General features: G+C 43.2%; 1 protein-coding gene across 1 annotated transcript; it reads left to right on the top strand.

Moving 5' to 3' along the window:
• Window positions 1–19,638: 19,638 nt before the first annotated feature.
• Window positions 19,639–20,799, top strand: LOC112088355. The gene has a single exon (XM_024158613.1). The coding sequence runs from the start codon at window positions 19,639–19,641 to the stop codon at window positions 20,797–20,799; it is 1,161 nt and encodes a 386-aa protein (XP_024014381.1).
• The last annotated feature ends 2,272 nt before the right edge of the window (window positions 20,800–23,071 follow it).

Genomic DNA, 23,071 nt, shown 5'->3' with positions numbered 1-23,071 from the left:
TTTTGCAGAAAAGTACCTCAGTCCCTGTGGATTCGATCCCTAAGTACTACAATTGATCAGCTGTGCACTTACGGCTATCGATTTCATTTATTGTAAAACTTGACAACCCTCACACGACAGAACATCAAGTTTTTGGCACCGTTTTTGGGGAAGACACGCGTTTCTTTTTCCGCAAAACCCTAAGAAAGGTTGGTAAATCGACTCAAAAACCTTTTTTCTGGTTATTTTCATTTTTTGGTTCTTTTTGTTACAGTTCCCGAAGCAATGAACCCTATAAATCAAAATCCCGACTACGAGGGATTTTTTTACAACACTCCAGAAGCCACTAGACGCAGAGAGGAGCAATATATAAGCGATCTCTTCAACCAAGTTCGGAATTCAGATCCGAACTACCGACCATACCTGGACGACCCCTACGCGGCTCCAATGGTAAACCCTAGACCACCTATGCATCGCCTACCTCACTAAATCCTCTAGCAGGATGAGAACGTCCAGATCAGTACTCGATTGGAGCAGCTTGAAGTCACAATCAAGCAGTTCATCGCAGCTCAACCCGTCTCTAGAGCCGCCCTTCATGAGAGAATTGACAATATGTCAATTCACTTCAATAAGAAGCTTGAAGATCTTTCTGCTCAAGTCAAATCCATCAAAACTCAGGCAAACAAGGATGTCGAGATTATCAAAGGAAGAATAGATGCAGTTGAAGGATGAGTTGGAGAGAACGAAGTCATCATTCGCAAGGCTAGTGGAAACATCCACACCTTAGAGATCAAACTCGATGAAGGAGAAGAAACTATCAATGATCATAACAACCAGACTTACTCCTGTGTGGAAGAGATTTGGGATGGAGTACACAAGGTTCAAGACAAAGCGAAGAGATTGACTCAACCGTAGATAAAGTAGTATATGCTCTTGATGAAGTCGAAGAAAATGTCGAAAAGCTTATGCAAAGGCATGAAACGTATGGTTCAAAACTTCCCATCAATGATCTTGTCCCAAGAGAAGAGGACACAGAGTTGGAAGACCCAAAAAACCATTTAGAAGGTAAAGGAGAAGATGAAACAACTAAACCATCTCGGAGTCTTTCACCAGCGGTCACACCTCCCGTGACCGTGGCCAACAGCCCTCCAGCCGCGGTTGTGTGTCCTCTACCCGCGGCCAATGAACGTTCCACCCCAGTCGTGTGTCCTCCACCCGCGGCCAACCATCGGTCAGATTCGCCTCAGCTTTCCTCTACTCTTACAGGCTATTGTTCATTAGATGCATCTGCTGGGATGGAAAGAACCCCTTTCCTTGAGCAAACAGTGTATGCCATCAGCTCCAGAGTATATAAAGAAGAAGATGAGGTACTACCTTGCAGCATATCTTTAGCCTATGAAGATGAATATGAAGGACAATACCTTGAAGACGAAGACTATCGTCTGTTCGTAGAAGGAGGCAATCCAGATAGATTGGTGGAACTAGTAGCACCAATATCAAGAGATAGACTCATTGAATTCAAAAAGTTTGTGAAGACAATCCCTCTCTATAAAGGTTTCGATGATGTGTGGGATCTTGGTTGTTTGCAAATTTTCTTTAGGTACAGCAAGGATACAAAGGAGGATATCCGAACCTATTTTGGGAGAGCCAGACACCTGTCCTTTCCCAGGACGTCACCTGATGCTGCAGTTTACTCAATTCATCTTCAAAGACCTGAAGAATGCAGCTACTACACTAACTAGATCAGCAAAGAAAATCTTGATGACTTCAATGATGTAGTTCGAAGCTTACCTGAAGGAATCACCTTTGCCAGAGCTTGCAAAGACTTCATGATAGGCCATTACCCTGAAATAGAAGACTTGTTCAATCATGCTAGAAGAGGTAGACTTGTTCGAACACTCCACAAAATCAAAGGTCAATGTCAGTTTTTCATCTCTTGTTTGATTAGAGGTGAAATGTTTAACAATGTGCTTTGTGATTCTTGAGCTTGTCTCAACATGATGTGCAAGGCAATTGCTTTGAGACTTGGTATTAAGAACCTGCGCAGGATGAGGACAAAGATTATTTTAGCTGATGATTCCAATGCAACACCTAAAAGAGTAGCCCATGACATTCCTCTGAGAATAGGAGATTGCATTGTACCTGCCGACTTCTACATTGTCAAAACAAGAGACGCAACACATCAAGTGATTCTTGGATGGTCTTTTCTAGTAACTTACGGAGCCATCATGGACTGGCCAAACAAGAGGACCTCATTTTCTATTGACGGATGTCTTTACAGAAGCTGTCCCATAGAACAGCAAAGCAGGAAAACGTCCTGCAGCAGAAGAGTTTGAAGAAGAGCTTTGGAGTGACGAAGAACCTGCTAGGCAAAACAAGTCGTAAAAGACTTGTCTTAGGACAAGATATTCTTCATTGGACTAAGTCACGTCCTACACCAAAGTCGAGCTAAACGACTTAAAACAGAAGCGCTTAATGGGAGGCAACCAATTTAGGTATTGTTTTCTTTAGGATTTTTCTTTATTTTTCTATTGATTTTTTTTTCTTTTTCTTAGTTTTATGTGTTTCTTAAAAATCAAAAGAGCCAAAAAAATTTAAAAAACCAAAATTAGGATGGTCCATGACTGCTCAGCCCATCAAGAACCAAGGAGAAGCAGGAAACATGCCGCATTTGAGTTCCCACGGTCGCAGGAGTTTGGACCGCGGCCAAGCCTACTTTGACCACGGCTGCGTCTTTATGACCGTGGCCAGGCATGATTTCACCTCGGTCGCGTGAATTCTGACCGTGGCCAATTGTCGTTCAAACGACCCCCGACCCCAAACCACCCACTTCACCTCATTCCACCTCACCAGGTCCCATTCCACCTCATTCATCACTTCCCACCATCTCCCATCACCATTTATCACCTTCCCGAATGGATCCGGTCCATCTCCATCAGCATCCCGGATCCAGGTTAGTTTCCTTTGGCTTACCAAATTCAATGTATCTATGCATTTTTCTCATCCAATCTCGACTTTTTTCACACTGAGGACAATGTAAGTTTGGGGTAGGATTTCATCTCTTTCTAACCACTTTTCTTTCATGAGTCTTGCATTATCTACCCTTTTTGCATTTTCTTTAAAGTTTTTCAAAAACGGTTTTCAAAACAAAATATGTTTTAAAGGGAATGGTGAACATGAATCAATGATAGTTAAATGTGTGCTTTTAGACTATTCCTAGTGAAATGCTCATTCATGATTTAGGACTAGACTAGGCGGTAGCTAAGCACATTTGAAACGTGGTACCCCAGAGGAATTTGAATGATTTCGATTTAGATGAAGTAATACACTAGCTCTGTTTTATTTGGACTGAACATTGACTTAATTTTTCTCATTAGAGCACTAGACCATGGAAACGAATCATACATTCAGGACTCCTTTACCCTTTTACCACTCTCTGTTGATCCTGAATGGCTAATTCATCTTTAGCTAGTTTCCCACCTTAACCAAGTCTCTTCGAACCACATGCACTCTTATTTTCCATTGTCTTATATGCAGATATGTGCAAAAACTTTGGAGAGAAAGAGGAACGATGTAGTTTTCAGTCACTAAGACGAAGAACTGCGATTTTGCCAGAAACTTTACCGGAATGATTAAACAAAGGAGAAAACTCAGCTTGTCCTAGAAAAATCGCCAAACATTGGTAGATTTTCATCCCTTAGACTCTCTCTGTCTCCAAAAAGGTTATTTCCTATTTCAAAAAATAAATCCGAAAAATAAAAGAAAATAAGAAAGGAAAGGACATAAAACCTTAGAGAGACTAAGAGGAACAATTTATCCTTGAGGCAAGTTGAAGTTCGATTATTTGGAGTTCCGAATATAATTTTTCTGATTCTCGGAAAAGATCTAAGTCTGGGGGAACAACTATTCACAACAAAAGAGGAAGAATTATGCAACAACATTGGACAAGAAGAAGTGACTGAAAATTGCTGTCATCCACATGTCCACTCTCTCTCTTGCGGTTTTGCATAATATCTTGCATCCTCCAGATTTATCAGGTAACCCGAAGACTTTTTAACTCCACCACTTAAACAGCCGTTTAATGCCAAACGCCGTCTACACTGGATGATGTCTTTGATGAGAACTCACTATTGCACTAAATGAATGTAGAGAGCTAGTTGACTAGAATCAAGATTTAGATTGTTTAAGTTTTGCATGACGGAAAAAGTGGACTAGTATCTTTTGTGTCTTGGTGAAAATTTTCTAGACTAAGTTGTGGACTGATGTACGATCTATGGTCCTATTTTAGGAGTTCATGTCTCTGAGATTTATGCCTTTTGTTTTCACTTAACCAGGTTAGATTTTTGCTTTGTTTGGGGACAAACAAAGGTTTAAGTGTTTTATTATGTATTTCTAGTATTTGTAGTTTCAATACTCTTTTCAAGAAACTTAGGAAAAAGCTTAACAAAATGGATAGAAGACCAGATTTCAGCTCAGAGTCAAACCGTCGGAAGTTCACTCCCAAATGAAGACCTTCACACCGTCTGATCCAACTCGATTTTGGAGACTTTAAAGATGGAACAACTAGCTTTCCAGCACACTTTACATCTTAGAAATCCAACGGTTCAATCAAAATTTACGCGAAGAGCAAGATATCCCGTAAACCAGCCGGCAAGGATTCCTACCCGCGGCCAACAATCATTTCACCACGGTCCCGACCTTCCTGACCGTGGGAAATGGTCTGTCCAACTCCAGAACCCATTTTCAAGCCCGAAATGATTTCCTAATTTGGAGAAACCCTAAGTGACGACTTGGACGCTATAAATACATATTTTTAGGAGCCCTAGACGAGAGAGACACATACAATTTATTCTTTTTGCAGCTTTTAAGTTTTTGTCTTTCATTTTCTAGTTTTTTAGGTTTAGGGAGATAGAGATATATCTCTTGAACTCTTTTTATTTCTTCTTCAATATCGATTTCTGCTCAGCTTTTCAATACAAAGTTTTTGATTTTTTTAATCATGTATTAGTAGTTTTATTGTTGAGATTAAGGATTTTTGATAGGGGCTATATATGTTCGATGAGGATTCCATCAGCTATTGAAGCCGAATCCTAAAACTTTTTTTTCTAAACTTAGTTATAATGCATGGAAGTAGCGTCATGAACTACAATCTGATCTAGGTCCTTGGTGTTGCGAAAGGTTTCATCCGAGGTCAGATCTAGTTTGAGAAGAGCAGATCGACAATAGGAGTGGAAACCTACCTATGGGAGAGCTGTGAATGTTGAGGAGTCTTAAGAAAACTGCATCTTTTCTCTTCCAGGGCCAGAGTGGACACCTACTGGTCAAGATTGCGAGAGATAGTTGGTTATGATCACGACAGTGGCATATTCATACGTTCGTGACTCGAGTTCTAAAAGTGTTAACTAGGATCTTTTAATTTATTTTTTAGCAATGTTTTGAATCGTTCATCCCCCAGAGAGAATTTTCCTGAAATCCCAACGCCTTTTTTTCTATTGTTTTACACTGATTTTCATTCAAGTTTTAGTCTAGTATCTTTACTTATTCAACCATACAAGGAATTAGGTCTTGCCGGTTTCTCGTTTTTAGTCGATTCCTTTAAGTTTAATTATTAGGTCGATTAAATTCACGTATTTTCCCAACAAAAATCGCCTGGTTCTAGACTTCCTTACTTCATATTTCTTTCGAAGGCTTTTTCAGAAAAGTACCTCCTTCCATGTAGATTCGATTCCTAAGTACTACAATTGATCAGCTATGCACTTGCGGCTATTGATTTCATTTACGGTAAAACTTGACAACCCTCACATGACAACACATCCACGAGCGAATAATTCCTAGGTCAAGGTTAGCTGCTTCCGAGCCGAGCTGTAAAAAAGACAAGGCTACCACATTTATGCTAATCCGCGAAGTGGGTGAAATTGCCTCTTTTGGTGTCGAAGTATATTTTCGACCGAGGTGTTTTCAAGATAAATAACGCCAAGGTGGATGAAAAGAAAAAAAAAGCTGAGGCACTCTTGTAGATGAGTATGGACGAGGCGTTTTTGCTTTAACCATGGGGACGAGGCGCGTTGCAAGAAGTTTCATGCCTCGCTGTTTTGCATGAATGCCGACGTCGGATGTGGGTGAGAATGGGCGCCGTGATGGTTATACCGAGGCATTTTTTTGTTCTAGGCGTGTTTTGTTCGAGGCGTGCTACATATGAATGTGATGTTCAATTCCAAACAATGCTCAAGAGAGCTAAACGCCGAGGCGTTTGTTTGTCGTTTAATAACAAACAGCAATTAAGAAGGTCTAACGCCAAGGTGTATAAGTTACACAAAGCCGATGCGTTTGATGCGAGCTAGGGTTGCTGTCGCAAAATAGTTTTAAATTTGTAAACCTTAGTGTATGTAAGTGCACAGCCGTGCGTTGTAGTAATTAGTAATCTCTATCTCCCTAATCTAAACATGAGAAATAAAAGTTGGGTGCCTCCCTATCAAGGGGAAAGGAGCACACACGAAATTAGGTCTTCTAAAATACATATTTATAGGTCTCCAAGTGTTTCTGGTCGTCCTTAGGGCTTTTTTTTGCAGAGAGAATGAGTTGGGCTTGAAAACAGGCTATGGGGCCGGAAATGGGCTTGTCGCAGACTGAGGCTTCTCCAAGTCTGGTAAATTCTGGTCCACCGTGTATGGAGGCTCTGAGGTGTGGCCAGTATGGTGTTCACCGCGGTCACGAGCTCCTGGACCGCTGTGATTGGCCTATGATCTCCAAACTTCATTCCTTCTCTTGCTTCTTTCGCGAGACTGCAGAACATGTCTTCAGCAAATTGGGTATAACATATGATCCAACCGTTATATTGATTTGATTCCACTTGCATTAGAAAGCTGGTTGTGTCCTCTATCTTTTGTCTAAATTTGATCTTGATCAGACGGTGAGAAGGTATTCATCGGATTTTTCTCCGACTTTGCTTTGTTTTTTCCTAAGTAACCTGAAATTTTTTTTAGAACTCCAAAACATGGAAAACACTTATAAAACCTTTAAAACTGATTGAAAACACCTGCATAAGATACTGAAAGTGATCCATAAATATGGTCAAAATAAGGTGTTATCAACTCCCTCAGACTTAAACCTTTGTTTGTCCTCAAACAAAACAAAAGATCTAACTCCAGAAAAGAAGTTTGAAAATCGCAGGAACTAGCAAAATCTCAGAGACCATGCTTCTAAACCAAAGTTATTCATTATGCTCAGATCATGTATAGTCTAGAAAATTCTCACCAAAATACTAGCATAACTAGTCTGTTGATCCGTCATGCGAAAGTCTAGACACTTAAATCTATCTTCCAGTCAACTAACTCTTAACATTCATTCAAAAGTTCAAGTGTTTCTCATCAAAAGGACATTAGTAGAACAATTAAGGCTAGGTATTCAAAATGGCTGTTTAAGGGGTGAGGTTCTCAGTGTTTAGGGTTACTTTTTTCTAGAGAGACAAGACAATATGCAAAACAGCAAGAGAGGATAGAACTGTTGATGCCCCCACAGTTTCCAATCACATTCTTCTTGCTTCAAGATTTCTGATCTCCTTTCTTCAGGTTCTCCTTATAACTCCCCCAGACTTAGATTTTTGTTTAGGTTTAAAATATCAATGATCACAGATGAATACTTGTAGCCTTTGCTCCCAATGATTTCGGCCATCCTAGAATCTTTAGGCTTTTGGTTTCCTTTCCATTCATTCTTTTTTTTTTTTTTTGATTTTTGTTTGAAAAGGAAAAATGCCTTTGGATGTAGAGTCTTAGGAGGCACGAAATTTACCTTTAAATTCAAGCTTTTTGAGGCACCATTAAACTTTGATAGATTCTTGATGCTCCATTTTCCCAAATTTCTTTAGTCCTTCTCTTGAGTGACTGAAAACCATGTTGTTCCTCCCTCTCCGGCGTTTTTGCACATATCTGTTGATACAAACTAAAGAGAAAATGTATGAGGTTTGAACATAAAGGTTTGGGTAAAGGGTGTGGTAGGACAACAAAGAGTGATAACAATGATGTAAAGATTTCCTAGATGTATATCATGATGCCTGCTAAAACCAATAATGAGAAAATTAGATGTCAAGATTATGTTCAAGTGAAATGAGCTAGTGTATCCTGGCAGAAAAGATCTCCATGAATACAAATCCTCTAGTGGGAGTTCGTAGTGCAAGTACTCTAGCTACCGCCTAGTTTAGGACTAACCACAAAAGAAACTATCATGTAAAGTCTAGAAGCACATGAGTCTTATTCATCAAAGTTTTGTTTTTGGTGTTCCTGTTTTTGAAATCAGTGTTCCTATTAAACCTTTTGAAAACCTTTTATGAAAGACCTTTTATGAAAAACAAACTCGAAACAAACCAAAATTTATTAGTAAAGGATGAACATCCTCCCCTAGACTTAAATCACACTATCCCCAGTGTGAAAAGGTTGGTGAGAAGATGGTAAATAAAAGCAAAATAGTCTAAAATAAAAGAAAAGAAAATGATGTAGAACCGTGGGTGTGATGAGGTGATGGATGGGCACCTATGTCTCATGGCTGCTGTGTATCTCTGTGGCAGAGGAATCATCATCATACCTGTGGTTCTTTGCATGAGCACTATGCTTAGTGCGAATGAGACATGCTTGGAAAGTTCCATGACCTGCAAAACAGATTCTTGAGACCAAGAATGAATGAGGCTGTATTTTGAATCAATTTTTATGGGTAAAGATGTTCATACAGCTATCTCAAACACATTCAAATGACAAACAAACTGTAATTGCATCAAACATTGCAAAATCTGGGAAGTCCTGGTCAAATTCGATATAGTGATGTTCAACATATGAGATTTCTAATGCAAGATGATGTTAATGCTCATTCATATGCATTATAATAAAGTTATCTATCAACAATGACGAAATAATCCAGATTTGCAAAGCTGAATTAAACAGATTTTCAAATTTCGATTTTCTCAAGTGTTAAAATCTCAGATTTTAGAAATTTCAAATCTACATGGTCTACGTGTTTAAGCATGCAATTAAACTACCCAGAAGTCTAGTCTTGAGCTCAAAGACAATGTCCAATAATCTTAAGGTGAATTTCTACTTATTCTAAGAGAACCCTAAATTTGAGTTCATAAGAAAAAGTGAGAAATTCTGATCCATACCTTGATAAAAGTGTGATGTGATGATAGATTTGGAATCTCCTTTAAAAAAGAGTGAGACAGAATCAAAAATTTGAAAGGAATTTGTCAAGTTTGAAATTTGGTTTTTTCTCAAAATCTCCAAGCTTGTTGGAAAAGATGACGAAAAAGACATTTTGATCTTTGAAATCCTTTTTTCTTTTAAAAAGGTGTTTTTCCTAAGAAAAATTCGTTTTAAAAGGTTTTAAGGACTTACCTGGATGCAGGATGGATTGTAGAATGGTTATGGAGGTGATATGATGGAAAGAAATTCTTGACAAAAAGAGATGCCATTGTTGGTCTTTGTGGATCTCCTTTAAGAGATACCAGTACAAACAACTTGCACCAAAACTTGCATAACTTCTTTCTCAGTGGTTCAGTACCTGATTTTCCAACTCCATGAGATCGGTGACTCAAGCAGCTTCAACTTTGATGAAGTGTCCTACTGCATTCGGGAAGAGAAAGGCTTCCGTCTCGCCGGTTCTTTGATGTGCATCTGATTGGTCCAGCTGTGAGACAAGTTCATCTTGAAACGGCCATAAATTTTAGCTCACGGCTCCAAATCTTATGATTCTAAGTTTTCTGGAAAGATTACTCTCTCCGCTACAAACTTGGTGAAGGCATCGAAATCTGTATCGATGTGTAAGGCCTCCGTCCCAGGCAATCTTGCAAACGTGGCCCCAGGTAAAGATGAGGTTGGCAGCGGGTGGGAAGATGGGTCGGCCGTGGGTCAAAGGGTCGTGGCCGCAGGCCGCGGTACAGGTGAGGCTGGCCGCGGGTCAGGTCCTCCGAGCCGCGATAAAACACAATTTTTTCTTTTTTTGCTTTTTTGTATTTTATGAAAACCTGAAACTAAGAAAATGAAAACATTGTTGGAAAAAGAAATAAAAACTGAAAGAAAACATACCCACAAAGGAATTGTCTCCTCCAGGATCAAAGACTAGTCTTGGAACTTCTCTAGGATATGAGTCTTCAAAGCTTTCTCCTTGTGATAAGTCTTGAGTAAAAAATCTTGAGGGCCATCTATGCTGCACTTTGGCTCCATTTGAGTCTTCATCACGTCTCATATGAGCAAAGATCAAGTGTACATAAAAAAAAAACTTGTTGCACATTGAACTTCTTTGGTTGATGTTTTGATGAAGTGTGAAGCGTGGACCTTCTTCTAGGACGTTTTCAGGGACCTTTGTAGCTTCTCCAAGATCAAAAACTGGTTCTTCTCCACTGCTTATGGTCAGGCAAAGAGAGTTCTTTGCATCTTTCTCATCTTCATAACATGGAAATCATTAGGAACAAGATAATCTTCCACTTGAAGAGGCAAACTCGGTGTGAAACCTAATAGAGCTGCAGTAGAAAGATCTCCAACATGAAAATAAACCATAGATGAATGAAATTTCGAAATACCTGTTCCCTCGAGAGTTTTGGTATTTGAATCACATCAAAGTTGATACAACAAAGAGAATCATGAACTTCTATTCCTTCCTCTTCTTCAGGAGCTTCAATCAGCGACTTCACCATTACTGTATCATCCTTCATGAGATTTTTCTCACACTCAAAGTTGTAAGGAGTTGAGGTAGAGGAAGGCTTTGGCTCGTCAAGAACAGGAGGAATTTGATCCTCTCTATCTACTTCGAGGCACTCGAATGGTTTGTGAGTGATGAGGTCATTGCTGGGAACAGAAACAGGTTTTTCTCTTCCTTGGTCAAGGGATTCGATGATGGCAGAATTAGGATCCAAGAGATTTTCATTGGACATGGTATTCTTATAAAATTTGTAGGAGGTTTCTCCATCTAATTCATAAGCTACCCAACATCCATCATCTCTAGACTCAGGTTCATTCAGCTCTTGAAGCATACTGTCTATCTCTTCAGCAGCTTACCGATTCATCTCAGCAACAAGTCGACTAAGCTTGGGACTTAACCAATTTTGTTGTGAACTAAATCGATGGGGGTGAGATGGTTGATGACTTGCCATGGGCGAGTACAATTCATCTCGGAAGTGATGGCTCAGATGAGAGTTCTAATCCATGTCGTCTGATTCACTGTAGGCATATGAATGAGAGTATTGAGCAACACACGGGTAATAACACCCTCGCCAAATGATCTCATCTTGCTGCCAAGGTGAATACATGTTCCAGAAACCTGAAACAAAGAAAGACAAAAAAAAAATTAAGAGAAAAAGGTGTGTAAGAGTCGGATTTACTAACCTATGAACTTTGGCAGAAGCAAGAATGATGCTCTCCCCGGCAACGGCGCCCGAAGCGTTTGATGCGAGCTAGGGTTTCTGTCGCAAAATAGTTTTAAATTTGTAAACCCTAGTGTCTGCAAGTGCACAGCCGTGCGTTATAGTACTTAGGGTGTCGATCCATAGGGAGAGTTATCAGCGTTTTCCAAAAATGATAATGCCGAGACGTGTATAAGGTGATTTGCGAATGGTTTGCTCCCAAAATAAGTAACCGTTGCGGACTCCACACACCGTAATTAATATCTTTGCAATTGCCAGAGGTTAACACGGATCCCACGCTCCTCGAAATCTCTACATAAGGGGGGTTTACCCTTCACTTCTCCTCATAACTTCAAATATCCAAATTCTCAAAAGGTAGCTCTCCCTTCTCTCTTCTTTCTCTCTCTAGTTTAATTATTTTCCGGCTAGGGTTTCTGTCGCTGTTGCTGTATCCTTGCCGCACTTTTGATCTGTTTTGTGCCGCTGATCTCATTTCTGACGAGCCTGGTGTAGAGATTTTTGTCGAGCTGTAACTTCTGTATCATTGTGTAAGATATGACGAACCAATCCGATGACTCGTTGGATACCCTTTTTAATTACGAGGGGCGATCTCAAGGCGACGAGGCGTCTTCTTCAACGACCCCTCGCAATGATGGCGAGGAGAGTCCTCGTGATGGTTCGATTTGGGACTACGAGGTGAATGCTTCAACAAGTTCTTTTCACGGTCTCGTCCCCTCCCGAGATGAGGTTGATTTTTCTGCGGTGAAAGCCGAGGAAGAGGCATTTCCATCTGAACCAGTCGAGGCGAGGCATGAGTTAGAACGTCTTATGGTGAGCTGTGGCACATCTTCTTCCAGGCAAACCAGCTCTCGGAGAAAGAAAAGACAAAAACCCGATCCCCCGGCTCATATTTGTCATCAGTGGAGTCTTTAGAGGCTCTGCGAGCTCCCTTTGGGATCTTTGAGGCCGTCCAGTTTGTTCTGCCAAGCCCGACCAATCGTGCTCATCTTCCACCTCCAAATCACTTTACTCTGTACGAGAGTTTCTTCGAGCTCTGTTTTCTCTGATTCCCAATTCCTGAGGTAATCCTTTGCTACCTCTGGAAGCACAGGATTTCCATGGGCCAGATAATGCCAAGGGGGCTACGGCACATGATTGGGATTTTAGTGCGAAGCTTTGAGTGTGATGGTGGTGTGGTGTGGGTGTCAAGTTTTACCCTAATTGAAATCAATAGCCGCAAGTGCACATCTGATCGATTGTAGTACTTAGGGATCGAATCAACAGGGAAGGAGGATCTTTTTCTGCAAAAAGCCTTTGAAATAAGTTAAAGTAAGGAAGTCTAGAACAAAAACGGTTTTGTATGGGTTTGGTAGTGTGTTTAAAATCTAAAAACGAAATATTAAAAGAGAATACGAGAATTAAATGACGTAATAACTAAACTTAATGAAAATGACTAAAAATGATAAAAACGGATATTCTAATGCTTAAATGAAAATGAACTAAAAAGGAAAGACAATATTGAACTAAAGCTTTAAAGAAAAACGGTGTAAAACAATGGAGAAGAAAGTGTTGGGCTTCAGGGAAGTTTTCTCAGGGGTACGAACGATTCAAAACATTGCTAGAGAGGAAATTTGTAAGATCTTAGCTTAAACTTCTCGAACTGGAGTCACGGACGTATGAATACGCCACTGTCGTGATCATAGACAACTATCTCTCTCAACCCTGACCAGTAGGTTTCCACTTTGGCCCTGGAAGAGAAGAGATGCATTATGTTTATGACTCGTCCTAATTCACAAATCGCCCATAGGTAGGTTTCCACTCCTATGTTTGTTTTGCTCTCCCAAACTAGATCTGATACCTGATGAACACTTTCGTGTCACCAAGCATGTGGATCAGATTGTAGTTCATGACGCTACCCTCATGCAGTAAAAACGAATTCAGAAGAAAAAGTTCTAAGATTCGGCTCAAAAGCTCATGGAATCCTCATCGAACATATAAATCCCCATCGAAATTCCCTTAATCCCAACCATAAAACTACTCAGACATAATGAATGAAATCAAAAGCATAGTATTAATAAGTAGAATAGAAACCAAAATTGAAAAAGAAAGAACAAGGGTTCAAGAGAACAAATCTCTCTCTCCCTAAAAGCTAAAGCAAAAACAATAAAAGTATGAAGTAATGATAGATGGTATTCGGTTACACGATTTCTAGGGCTCCTAAGACATGTATTTATAGAGCTCAAGACCTCTATGGACGTCACTTAGGGTTTCTCCAAATGTGGGCTTCAGAAATGGGCTTTTTGGGCTCGGAGGTTTAAGGCCGCGGTCGGGACGAGTGTGACCGCGGGGAATGGGTGGTTTGCCGCGGTCGGGATGCTCCTGACCGCGGGAAATTGCTTGTTGGCCGCGGGTGGAAGTGCTTGCCGGCTGGTTTACGGGACATCTTGCTCTTCGCGTATCTTTTGATTGAACCGTTGGATTGCCAAGCTGTAAAGTGCACTGGAAATCTGATACTTCCATCTTTAAGGTCTCCAAATTTGAGCTGGATCAGACGGTGAGAAGGCCTTCAATCAGGGGTGAACTTCTGATGGTTTGACTCTGAGCTGAAATCTGGTTTTCTATCCATTTTGTTAAGCTTTTCCCTAAGTTTCCTGAAAAGAGTCTTGGAACTACAAATACTAGAAAAACGTGATAAAAGTACTTAAAAGCAATTAAAAACATAGAAAAAGTATTTCAAAACGATCCATAAAAGTGGTCAAAATACGGTGTTATCAACTTCCCCAGACTTAAACCTTTGTTTGTCCTCAAACAAAGCAAAAGCCTAAACTGGTTAAGTGAAAACAAAAATAGGGAATGCACAAATCTCATAGACATGAACTCCTAAACTAGGACCAAAGATAGTGCATCAATCCACAACTTAGTCTAGAAAATTCTCACCAAAGCACAAGAGATACTAGTCCACTTTTTCCGTCATGCAAAACTTAAACAAATTAAATCTTGATTCCAGTAAACTAGCTCTCTACATTCATTAAGTTCAATAGTGAGTTCTCATTAAAGAGATCATCCAGGGTAGACGGCGTTTGGCATTAAAGGGCTATTTAAGTAGTGGAGTTAAAGTGTTTCGGGTTACCTGAAGATCTGGAGGATGCAAGATAATATGCAAAACAGCAAGAGAGATAAGGACCTGTTGATGACCACAGTTTTCAGTCACTTCTTCTTGCCAAATGTTGTTGCATAATCCTTCCTCCTTTGTTGTAAACAGCTGTTCCCCCAGACTTAGATTCTTTCCGGAAATCAGAAAACAATCTCCAAAACTCCATAAAATCAAACTCCAGTTGCCTTGGGACTTAAAATTCGACCTCTCTAGACTCTCTAAGGCTTTTATTTCCTTTCTTTTCTTATTTTCGGATTTTTTTTTTTTTTTTTTTTTTTAACGAAAGGAAATGCCTTTTAAAGAGAGAGAGACTAGAGGACGAGATTGTACCAAAATTAGTTCATTTTTCTAAGGCAAACTGAGCTTCCTCTTGTGTTGAATCATTCCGGGAATTTTTCCGGCAAATCGCAGGTCTCTGTCCTTGGTGACTGAAAACTGCGTTGTTCCTCTTTTTCTGCAACGTTTTTGCACTTATCTGCATATAAGACAATAGAAAACAAGAGTGCATGTGGTTTGAAAGAGGATTGATTAAGGTGGGGAACTAGCTAAAGATGAACTAGCCATTCAGGATCAACAGAGAGTGATAAAAGGATAAAGGAGTCCTGAATGTATGATTCGTTTCCCTGGTATAATGCTTTAATGAGAAAATTAAGTCCAAATTAAGTCCAAATAAAACAGAGCTAGTGTATCCCTTCATCTAAATCGAAATCATTCAAATTCCTCTGGGGTACTTCGTTTCAAATGTGCTTAGCTACCGCCTAGTCTAGTCCTAAATCATGAATGAGCAAGTCACTAGGAACAGTCTAAAGCACACAGTCAACTATCATTGATTCATGTTCACCATTCCCTTTTAAAACGTATTTTGTTTTGAAAACCGATTTTGAAAAACTTTAAGGAAAATGCAAAAAGTGTAGATAATGCAAGACTCATGAAAGAAAAGTGGTTAGAAAGGGATGAAATCCTCCCCCAGACTTAAATCACACTGTCTTCAGTGTGAAACAAGTCGAGATTGGATGAGAAAAATGCATAAATAATCGAATTGGTAAGGACAAAGAGAACTTACCTGGATCCGGGATGCTGGTGGAGATGAACCGGATTCATTCGAAGGGGTTTGGGAAGGTGATTAGGTGGTGATGAAGGTGGTGGAGGGTGATGAATGAGGTGGATTGGGGATTGGTGATGTGAAATGAGGTGAAAGGGGTGGTTTGGGTCGGGTTTGGATGTCAACGACCAAGTGCCGCGGTCAGGGGCTGCACGACCGCGGCAAACAAGCACTTGGACGCGGTTAGGATTATGCGGCCGCGGTCGATCATACGTTTCTCGCGGTCAGAAAGTCTGCGACCGCGGGGGCTTATATCGCGGCCTGTTCCTGCTTCTCCTTGGTTCCAACTGGGCCGAACAGTCAGGGACCATCCTTCTTTTTGGTTTTTTTTTTCTGTTTTTTGATTTTTTTGGGTTTTTTGTTTTATAAAAAACACCTGAAACTAAGAAAAAGAAAAAGATCAAAAGAAAAAGAAAGAAAACTCCTAAAGAAAACAATACCTAAATGGGTTGCCTCCCATTAAGCGCTTCTGTTTTAAGTCGTTTAGCTCGACTTTTGGTATTGGACATGACTTATTCCAATGAAGAAGACCTTTTCCTGAGACAAGTCTTTTTCGACATCTCCTTGCTTTGCCTAGCAGGTTCTTCGTCACTCCAAAGTTCTTCTTCAAGCTCTTCTGTTGCAGAACGTTTTCCTGCTTTGTTGTTGTATGGAACAGCTTCTGTGAAGACATCTTTGTCGATATTAGCAAATGAAATCCTCCGGTTTGGCCAGTCCATTATAGCTCCGGAAGTTGCTAGAAAAGACCATCCCAGAATCACTGGATATGTTGCATCTCTCGTTTCGACAATGTAGAAGTCGACAGACACTATGCAATTTCCTATTCTCAAAGGAATTTCATGAGCTATTCCTTGAGGTGTTGCATTTGAATCATCAGCTAGACTAATCTTTGCTCTAGTCCTGCGCAGGTGTTTAATACCAAGTCTCAAAGCAATTGCCTTGGACATCATGTTAAGACAAGCTTCAGAATCACATAGCACGTTTTTAAACATTTCTCCTCTAATAGAACAAGAGATAAGAAACTGACCTACACCTTCGATTTTGTGAAGTGTTCGAACAGGTTTACCTTTTCTGGCATGATTGAACAAGTCTTCTATCTCAGGGATTGATTCTTTGCTCTCACAGAAGTAGTGGCCTATCATGAAGTCCTTGCAAGCTTTGGCAAACGTGATTCCTTCAGGCAAATTTTGAACCACATCATTGAATTCGTCGAGCTTTTCTTTGCTGATTTTGTTGGTGTAGTGGCTACACTCTTCCGGATTTTTGAGGTGAATCGCATAGACAGCTGCTTCTGGTGTTGTCATGTATCGAGCTCTCATAAAGTATCTATGGATATCCTCTTTAGACTCCTTGCAGTACCTGAAAAACACTTGCAATCGACCAAGTTTCCAGATTTCATCAAAGCTTAAATGAGCAGGAAATGACCTGACTACGTTGTTGAACTCCATTAGCTTCTCTCTACTGATGTTGTTGGTGATCCATTGAATCTCTCCTGAGTCGTCTTCTGAGCATATCCTGCGTTTGGATCTTCTACAAACAACCCATACTCTTCATCTTCAGAGTATTGCTCTTCATACTCATCTTCACAAGACAAAGCCATGTTGCAAGGCCATGACTTGTCCTCTTCTTCAGATCTTTGGGTGCTTATGGATCAAACCAGTTGTTGATGGAGTGGTTTAGTCATCCCAGGAGGTGTACCAAATCCACAGATGCTTGTATGAGCTGAACGAGACTGTTTTGGAACGTTTTTCCGGTTGGCCCTGACTGCAGGTGACGCGACCGCGGGGAAACGACCATGGGCCGCGGGTAGACCCATCACGACCGCGGGAATTGTTGGGGTCGGTTTTCACCCCACGTAGATAAGACCATCTCAAAATGACTAAGTATGGAAGAAAGACAAGCGGGAGAGCCGTTCTCACCAAATGGGAGAGCCTTTCTCACCAAGTGGGAGAGCCGTGAAGATAGACCAGTAGGGAGAACCGTGAGGAAAAGAGAGATGGGCCGAGCCGTATCACAAGAAATGGGCCGAGCCCCTCTCCAACACGCCTGGGCCGAGCCGCGCTTCGGTGAGGTGGACCAGCTCACGTCTCGACTCAAATGGCAAATGTCCCGAGCCGTGGAGAAGTTTAGATGGGCCGAGCCGTGGAAGAGCTTAGATGTCCCGAGCCGTGGAGAAGCTTAGATGGGCCGAGCCGTGGAGAAGCTTAGATGGGCCGAGCCGCAGCAAAGGAGAATGATGGGCCGAACCGTGGCCTTCGGAGACGAAGCCCATAAAAACCCTAGGCAAAATACAAAGGCGGTGAGCCGCACGAGGCGATAAGGAAATATTCCGAAAATCTCTCCCGAGATTCTCTGCTAGACGGTTCAGAGAGTTAGTATAAATAGACAATGTATACAATTCATTCTGGAACTTTTGCAACCCTAAGCAATAAGAGCTAAACACTTTCACAGCAAAAAAAACTTTCTTTCGATCTTACTGTTCTTGACGATAAACCCTAGAAGTTTCTGATCCCTTAGTTCTCCTTAAACAAATTTCTGATTGTGCGAGTTTTGGCTCACACAATTTGGCGCTGTCTATGGGGACTCGAAACTTTCTTACTCTAAATCGACAAGACTTTAAGATCCGAAGAACATGGCGAGCAACACCCCCGACGACAACCACAATAACAACACCGGTAACAGCACAAAGAAGAACGCTCCGGCATCGGGCACAACGACGGCAACAATCGAAACCCAGGAGGAGATGCGAAACATGATGGCTGCGTTGATGAAGAAAATCGACGAATAGGATAAAAGAAACGAGGCGATTGCGGAGAGGCTCGACGCGATGGCGGCTGAGCGACTGCACCCAACTTGGAGAGCCAGAATTCCCGACCCAATGGATGGAATCCGGAGACGATTCGATTTCTCGACACCTACAGAAGCCTCAGGGAGCGGCGCAAGAAACCCCACGGCTCCTCCAATGTCTCGTCTCCTCGACGAACAGACCCCGCAGCAACCCGAGTCAACATAACCGAGCCGCCCCCTCTCTGCCAAAACTCGAGGTGACGAGCCGGTGAAGAAGGAAACGATGCGATCGACATAGACGCCCAGCAGAACGATGGAACCACGAATCTGCAACAAACCGGCTCGCCTCGCCGAATAAGTCAAGAAGAGCTCGCCTCGGCACTAAACGGTATCCGAACTGACGAAGTCTCCGATCCGACCCGCGGCAACAATCCAACCGAGGAGGAAGAAAATCTCCAATGGATCGAGCAGGCAGAGCGCGAAGACTAGCCGAGAGAGAGGAGCGGGAGCGACCTCCCCAATCAAAGGGAATGACTCACGCACAAACTCTTGAACTCAAAGAGCTGCGAGCCTCGATGGCTCGGACGGTAGCTGAAATACGCGCCATGAAATCCCAAGTACACAATGCGACAAGCGCCGCGCCCGAAATCGACCGAATGCTTGAAGAAACTCAGAGAACCCCCATTCACTGCAAGAATCACGGAGGCCAGGATTCCCGAGCCGGGAAAGGTGAGGATCCCGTTCTACGAAGGAACAACCGACCCGAAGGCACACATCACAGCGTTTCGGATAGCGATGGGACGAACCTTCACAAAGAACGCCGCTAAACTCACCGAGCATGAAATAGATGCCGGATACTGCCTGCTCTTCGTGGAGCATCTCAAGGGAGCCGCACTCGAGTGGTTTTCGAGGCAGGAACGAAATTCAATCGGCAATTTTCAACAGCTCTCCGCTTTGTTCCTTAAACAATACTAGATATTTATGGACAGAGGAACATCTGATGCCGACCTGTGGACATTATCCCAAGGACCGAACGAACCGCTTCGGGATTACATGGCAAGATTCAAGGCAATCGTATCCAAAATAGAAGGGATAAGCGACAAGGCTGCGCTCGAAGCTCTGAAGCGATCTTTGTGGTAAAAATCCGAGTTTCGACGGGAGATGGCTCTCAACACGCCGCAAACAATCCAAGACGCTTTGCACCGATAATCAGACTTCATCGTAAACGAGGTCGAAATGAAAAACTTGGACGAGCAGTACGAAGCAACAAAAGCGGCAATCCGAAGCTCAATTTTGCCGCGCCCCGCGAAGAAGGGCAACCCATCGAGCAACACAACAACGCAGAGCTCGGATGAACCTAGAAGCGGAGGCGCCCATAATTACCAGGTAGGCACCGGACGCGGAAGAGGAGAGCCGCGCAACAACACTTGGGTGAGAAAGTCCGCCAACTACGACGAGAAGGCTTTCTGTGAGTATCACCAGACCTACGGGCATTCAACGGCTCAATGCCGAACTTTAGGAGCAAAGCTCGCAGCAAAGATGGCAGCGGGAGAGCTCCAAAACGCGGTCAGTATCAAAGACCTCGTCCCTAACGAACAACAAGAGAGAGCCGAGCCGAGCGGCGCGGCGGAACCCGCGAATCCTCCCCAACGAGGCGATAACCCCAAGCGTGACAGGAGAGGCAAACCTGAAGAGCGACCCGAGCCGAGGCAAAGGTTCAATATGATCATGGGTGGATCCCAATACTACCAAGATACCGTATCCTCCATCAAAGCCTATCAGCGCCGAGCCAAAGCGAAGGAGAATTGGACAGAACCAACCGACATCCCAAACACAGTGATCTCCTTCGCCGAGGAGGAAATGGCAGGAATCGATCGACCTCATAACGATCCGTTGGTGATTGAGTTAACGATCAGGGATCATGACGTAGCAAGGGTGCTCATCGATACTAGAAGCTTGGTGAACGTCATCTTCAGGGAAACACTCAGAAGAATGGGAATCGACCTCTCCGAGGTCGAAGCAATCCCCAAACCTCTAACCGGATTTTCAGGAGAAACGACGATGACTATGGGAACGATCAGGCTTCCTGTGGTAGCTGGCGGAGTCACTAAGATCGTCGAATTCTGCGTCACCGATCACCCGGCAATATACAATGTGATCATGGGAACTCCGTGGATCAACGGGATGAGGGCGGTACCCTCTACCTATCATCTCTGCCTCAAATTCCCAACCCCAGCAGGTGTTAAAACGATCTGGGGGAGTCAGAAGGAGTCACGAATGTGCTGCCTAGCCGAGCATAAGCTAAGGAACCCCGTCACCGACGCACGAGCAGACATCGATCGCAAAAAGATGAAGACAGACCGAGAGCCCGCGAACGAGCTCTTGAAACTCTTATAGCAATTACAGATCGTGGAGAGCCGCGAAACACGCGCCGAGCCAGTATGCTGCAGTGGACTCGGTATGTATAGATGAGGCGCGCCCGGAGCGATGCGTCGAAATAGGAACAAAACTGGAAGAGCCTCTGAGAAGCGAACTCCTTTCCCTCCTCAAGGAAAACATCAACACTTTCGCCTGGACAGCAGAAGATATGCCAGGCATAAGCATCGACGTGACCTGTCACGAGCTGAATGTGGATCCGACCTTTAAACCAGTGAAGCAGAAAAGAAGGAAGCTCGGCCTCGAACGAGCTAAAGCAGTTAACAACGAAGTCGAAAGGTTACTCAAAGTAGGATCAATCGCCGAGGCCAAATATCCGGACTGGCTCGTAAATCCGGTGGTCGTGAAGAAGAAGAACGGCAAGTGGCGAGTATGTGTGGATTTTACCGACCTCAACAAGGCGTGCCCAAAAGACAGCTTTCCCTTGCCACACGACCGGCTCGTCGAAGCCACTGCAGGGAATAGACTGTTAACATTTATGGACGCGTTCTTCGGCTACAATCAGATCCTAATGCATCTTGATGATCGAGAAAAAACGGCATTCATAACTGATCGCGAGATATACTGCTACAAAGCCATGTCGTTCGGGCTCAAGAACGCAGGAGCAACGTATCAACGGCTCGTCAATAAAATGTTCGCGGCTCAGCTCGGAAAAACTATGGAAGTATACATCGACGACATGTTAGTCAAATCACTCAAGGAGAAAGACCACGTCGCGCATCTACGGGAATGCTTCGAACAATTGAACAAGCACAACATGAAACTAAACCCGGCAAAGTGCAGGTTCGCGGTCACCTCGGGAGAATTCCTCGGCTATCTGGTAACTCAACGAGGCATAGAAGCAAACCCCAAGCAGATCAAAGCTTTAATTGAGATGCTCTCTCCAAGGACGAAGCGCGAAGTGAAGAGGCTCACAGGAAGAGTCGCCGCGCTAAACAGGTTTATTTCCTGTTCCACAGACAAATGCCTGCCCTTCTACGACACCTTCCAAGGAAACAAAAAATTTGAGTGGGACGAACGATGCGAAACGGCTTTCCAGGAATTGAAGAATTATCTGGCGAGCCCACCAATCTTAGCAAAACCAGTCGAAGGAGAGCCGCTCTTCCTCTACATCGCAGTGTCTGCTACAGCTGTAAGCGGAGTGCTTATCAGAGAAGAACGATCCGAGCAAAAGCCCATTTTCTACATCAGCCAGACATTGACCGACGCCGAGACTCGCTACCCCCAGATCGAGAAGGTTGCCCTAGCCGTCGTAGTCTCGGCTCGGAAACTGCGCCCGTACTTTCAATCACATTCGATTGTTGTGCTCGATATGCTTCCACTGCGCTCGATCCTACACAGCCCTAGGCAATCCGGTCGGCTCGCCAAGTGGGCCATATAGCTAAGCGAATACGACATCGAGTATCGGAACAGGTCGTCTGCAAAGTCACAGGTGCTCGCAGATTTCCTCATTGAACTTCCTGTCGAAGCGACAAACGAGCCGACACTAGACGAAGTGTGGACGCTGCATGTCGACTAAACACTGCTCGGGAATAGGAATCCTCCTCACCTCTCCCACCAGAGAAATATTGGAGCAGTCTTTTCACCTGAACTTTCACGCCTCGAACAACGAAGCGGAATACGAAGCACTGATCGCCGGCATACGATTAGCGCAGGGAATTGGAGTTCGAAAGATAAAAACCTTTTGCGATTCACAGCTCATAGCATGTCAGTTCAACGGAGAATACGAGGCAAAGAATGGACGAATGGGAGCTTACCTCAAAGTGGTCCGAGAGTTGGTGCAAAAATTCGATGAGTTCGAACTCACTCGCATTCCCCGAGGAGAAAACACCTCGGCCGACGCATTGGCAGCACTCGCTTCGACTTCAAACCCAGACCTCCGGTGAACGATCCCAGTCGAATTCATCGAACGTCCTAGCATCGAAGAGGTGGAAGGAGTTCGGCTGATAAATCCTCCTGAACAAGAACCAGAGGACGACGAAGCCGTTCCTATGGACGAAGATGCCTCACCGGCCGAGCCGGAGTACGGCTGCGACAAAGAATGACTCGGAGCTATCCGAATGTATATCGCCGATGGAGAGGTGCCAACCGACAAATGGGAAGCCCGCAAACTAAAAGCTCAGGCCGCGCGGTATGTCCTCGTCGATGGCGAGGTGTTTAAGTGGAGATTTTCAGGGCCTCTCATGACATGCGTCGAAGGACCGGAGGCAAGAAAGATCATGCACGAGGTGCA

This window comes from Eutrema salsugineum, unplaced genomic scaffold (genome assembly GCF_000478725.1).
Source record: "Eutrema salsugineum unplaced genomic scaffold, Eutsalg1_0 scaffold_8, whole genome shotgun sequence".
Lineage (NCBI taxonomy): Eukaryota > Viridiplantae > Streptophyta > Magnoliopsida > Brassicales > Brassicaceae > Eutrema > Eutrema salsugineum.
The sequence above is the reverse complement of the archived record's forward strand: the minus strand, read 5'-3'. Positions and strand labels throughout refer to the sequence as shown.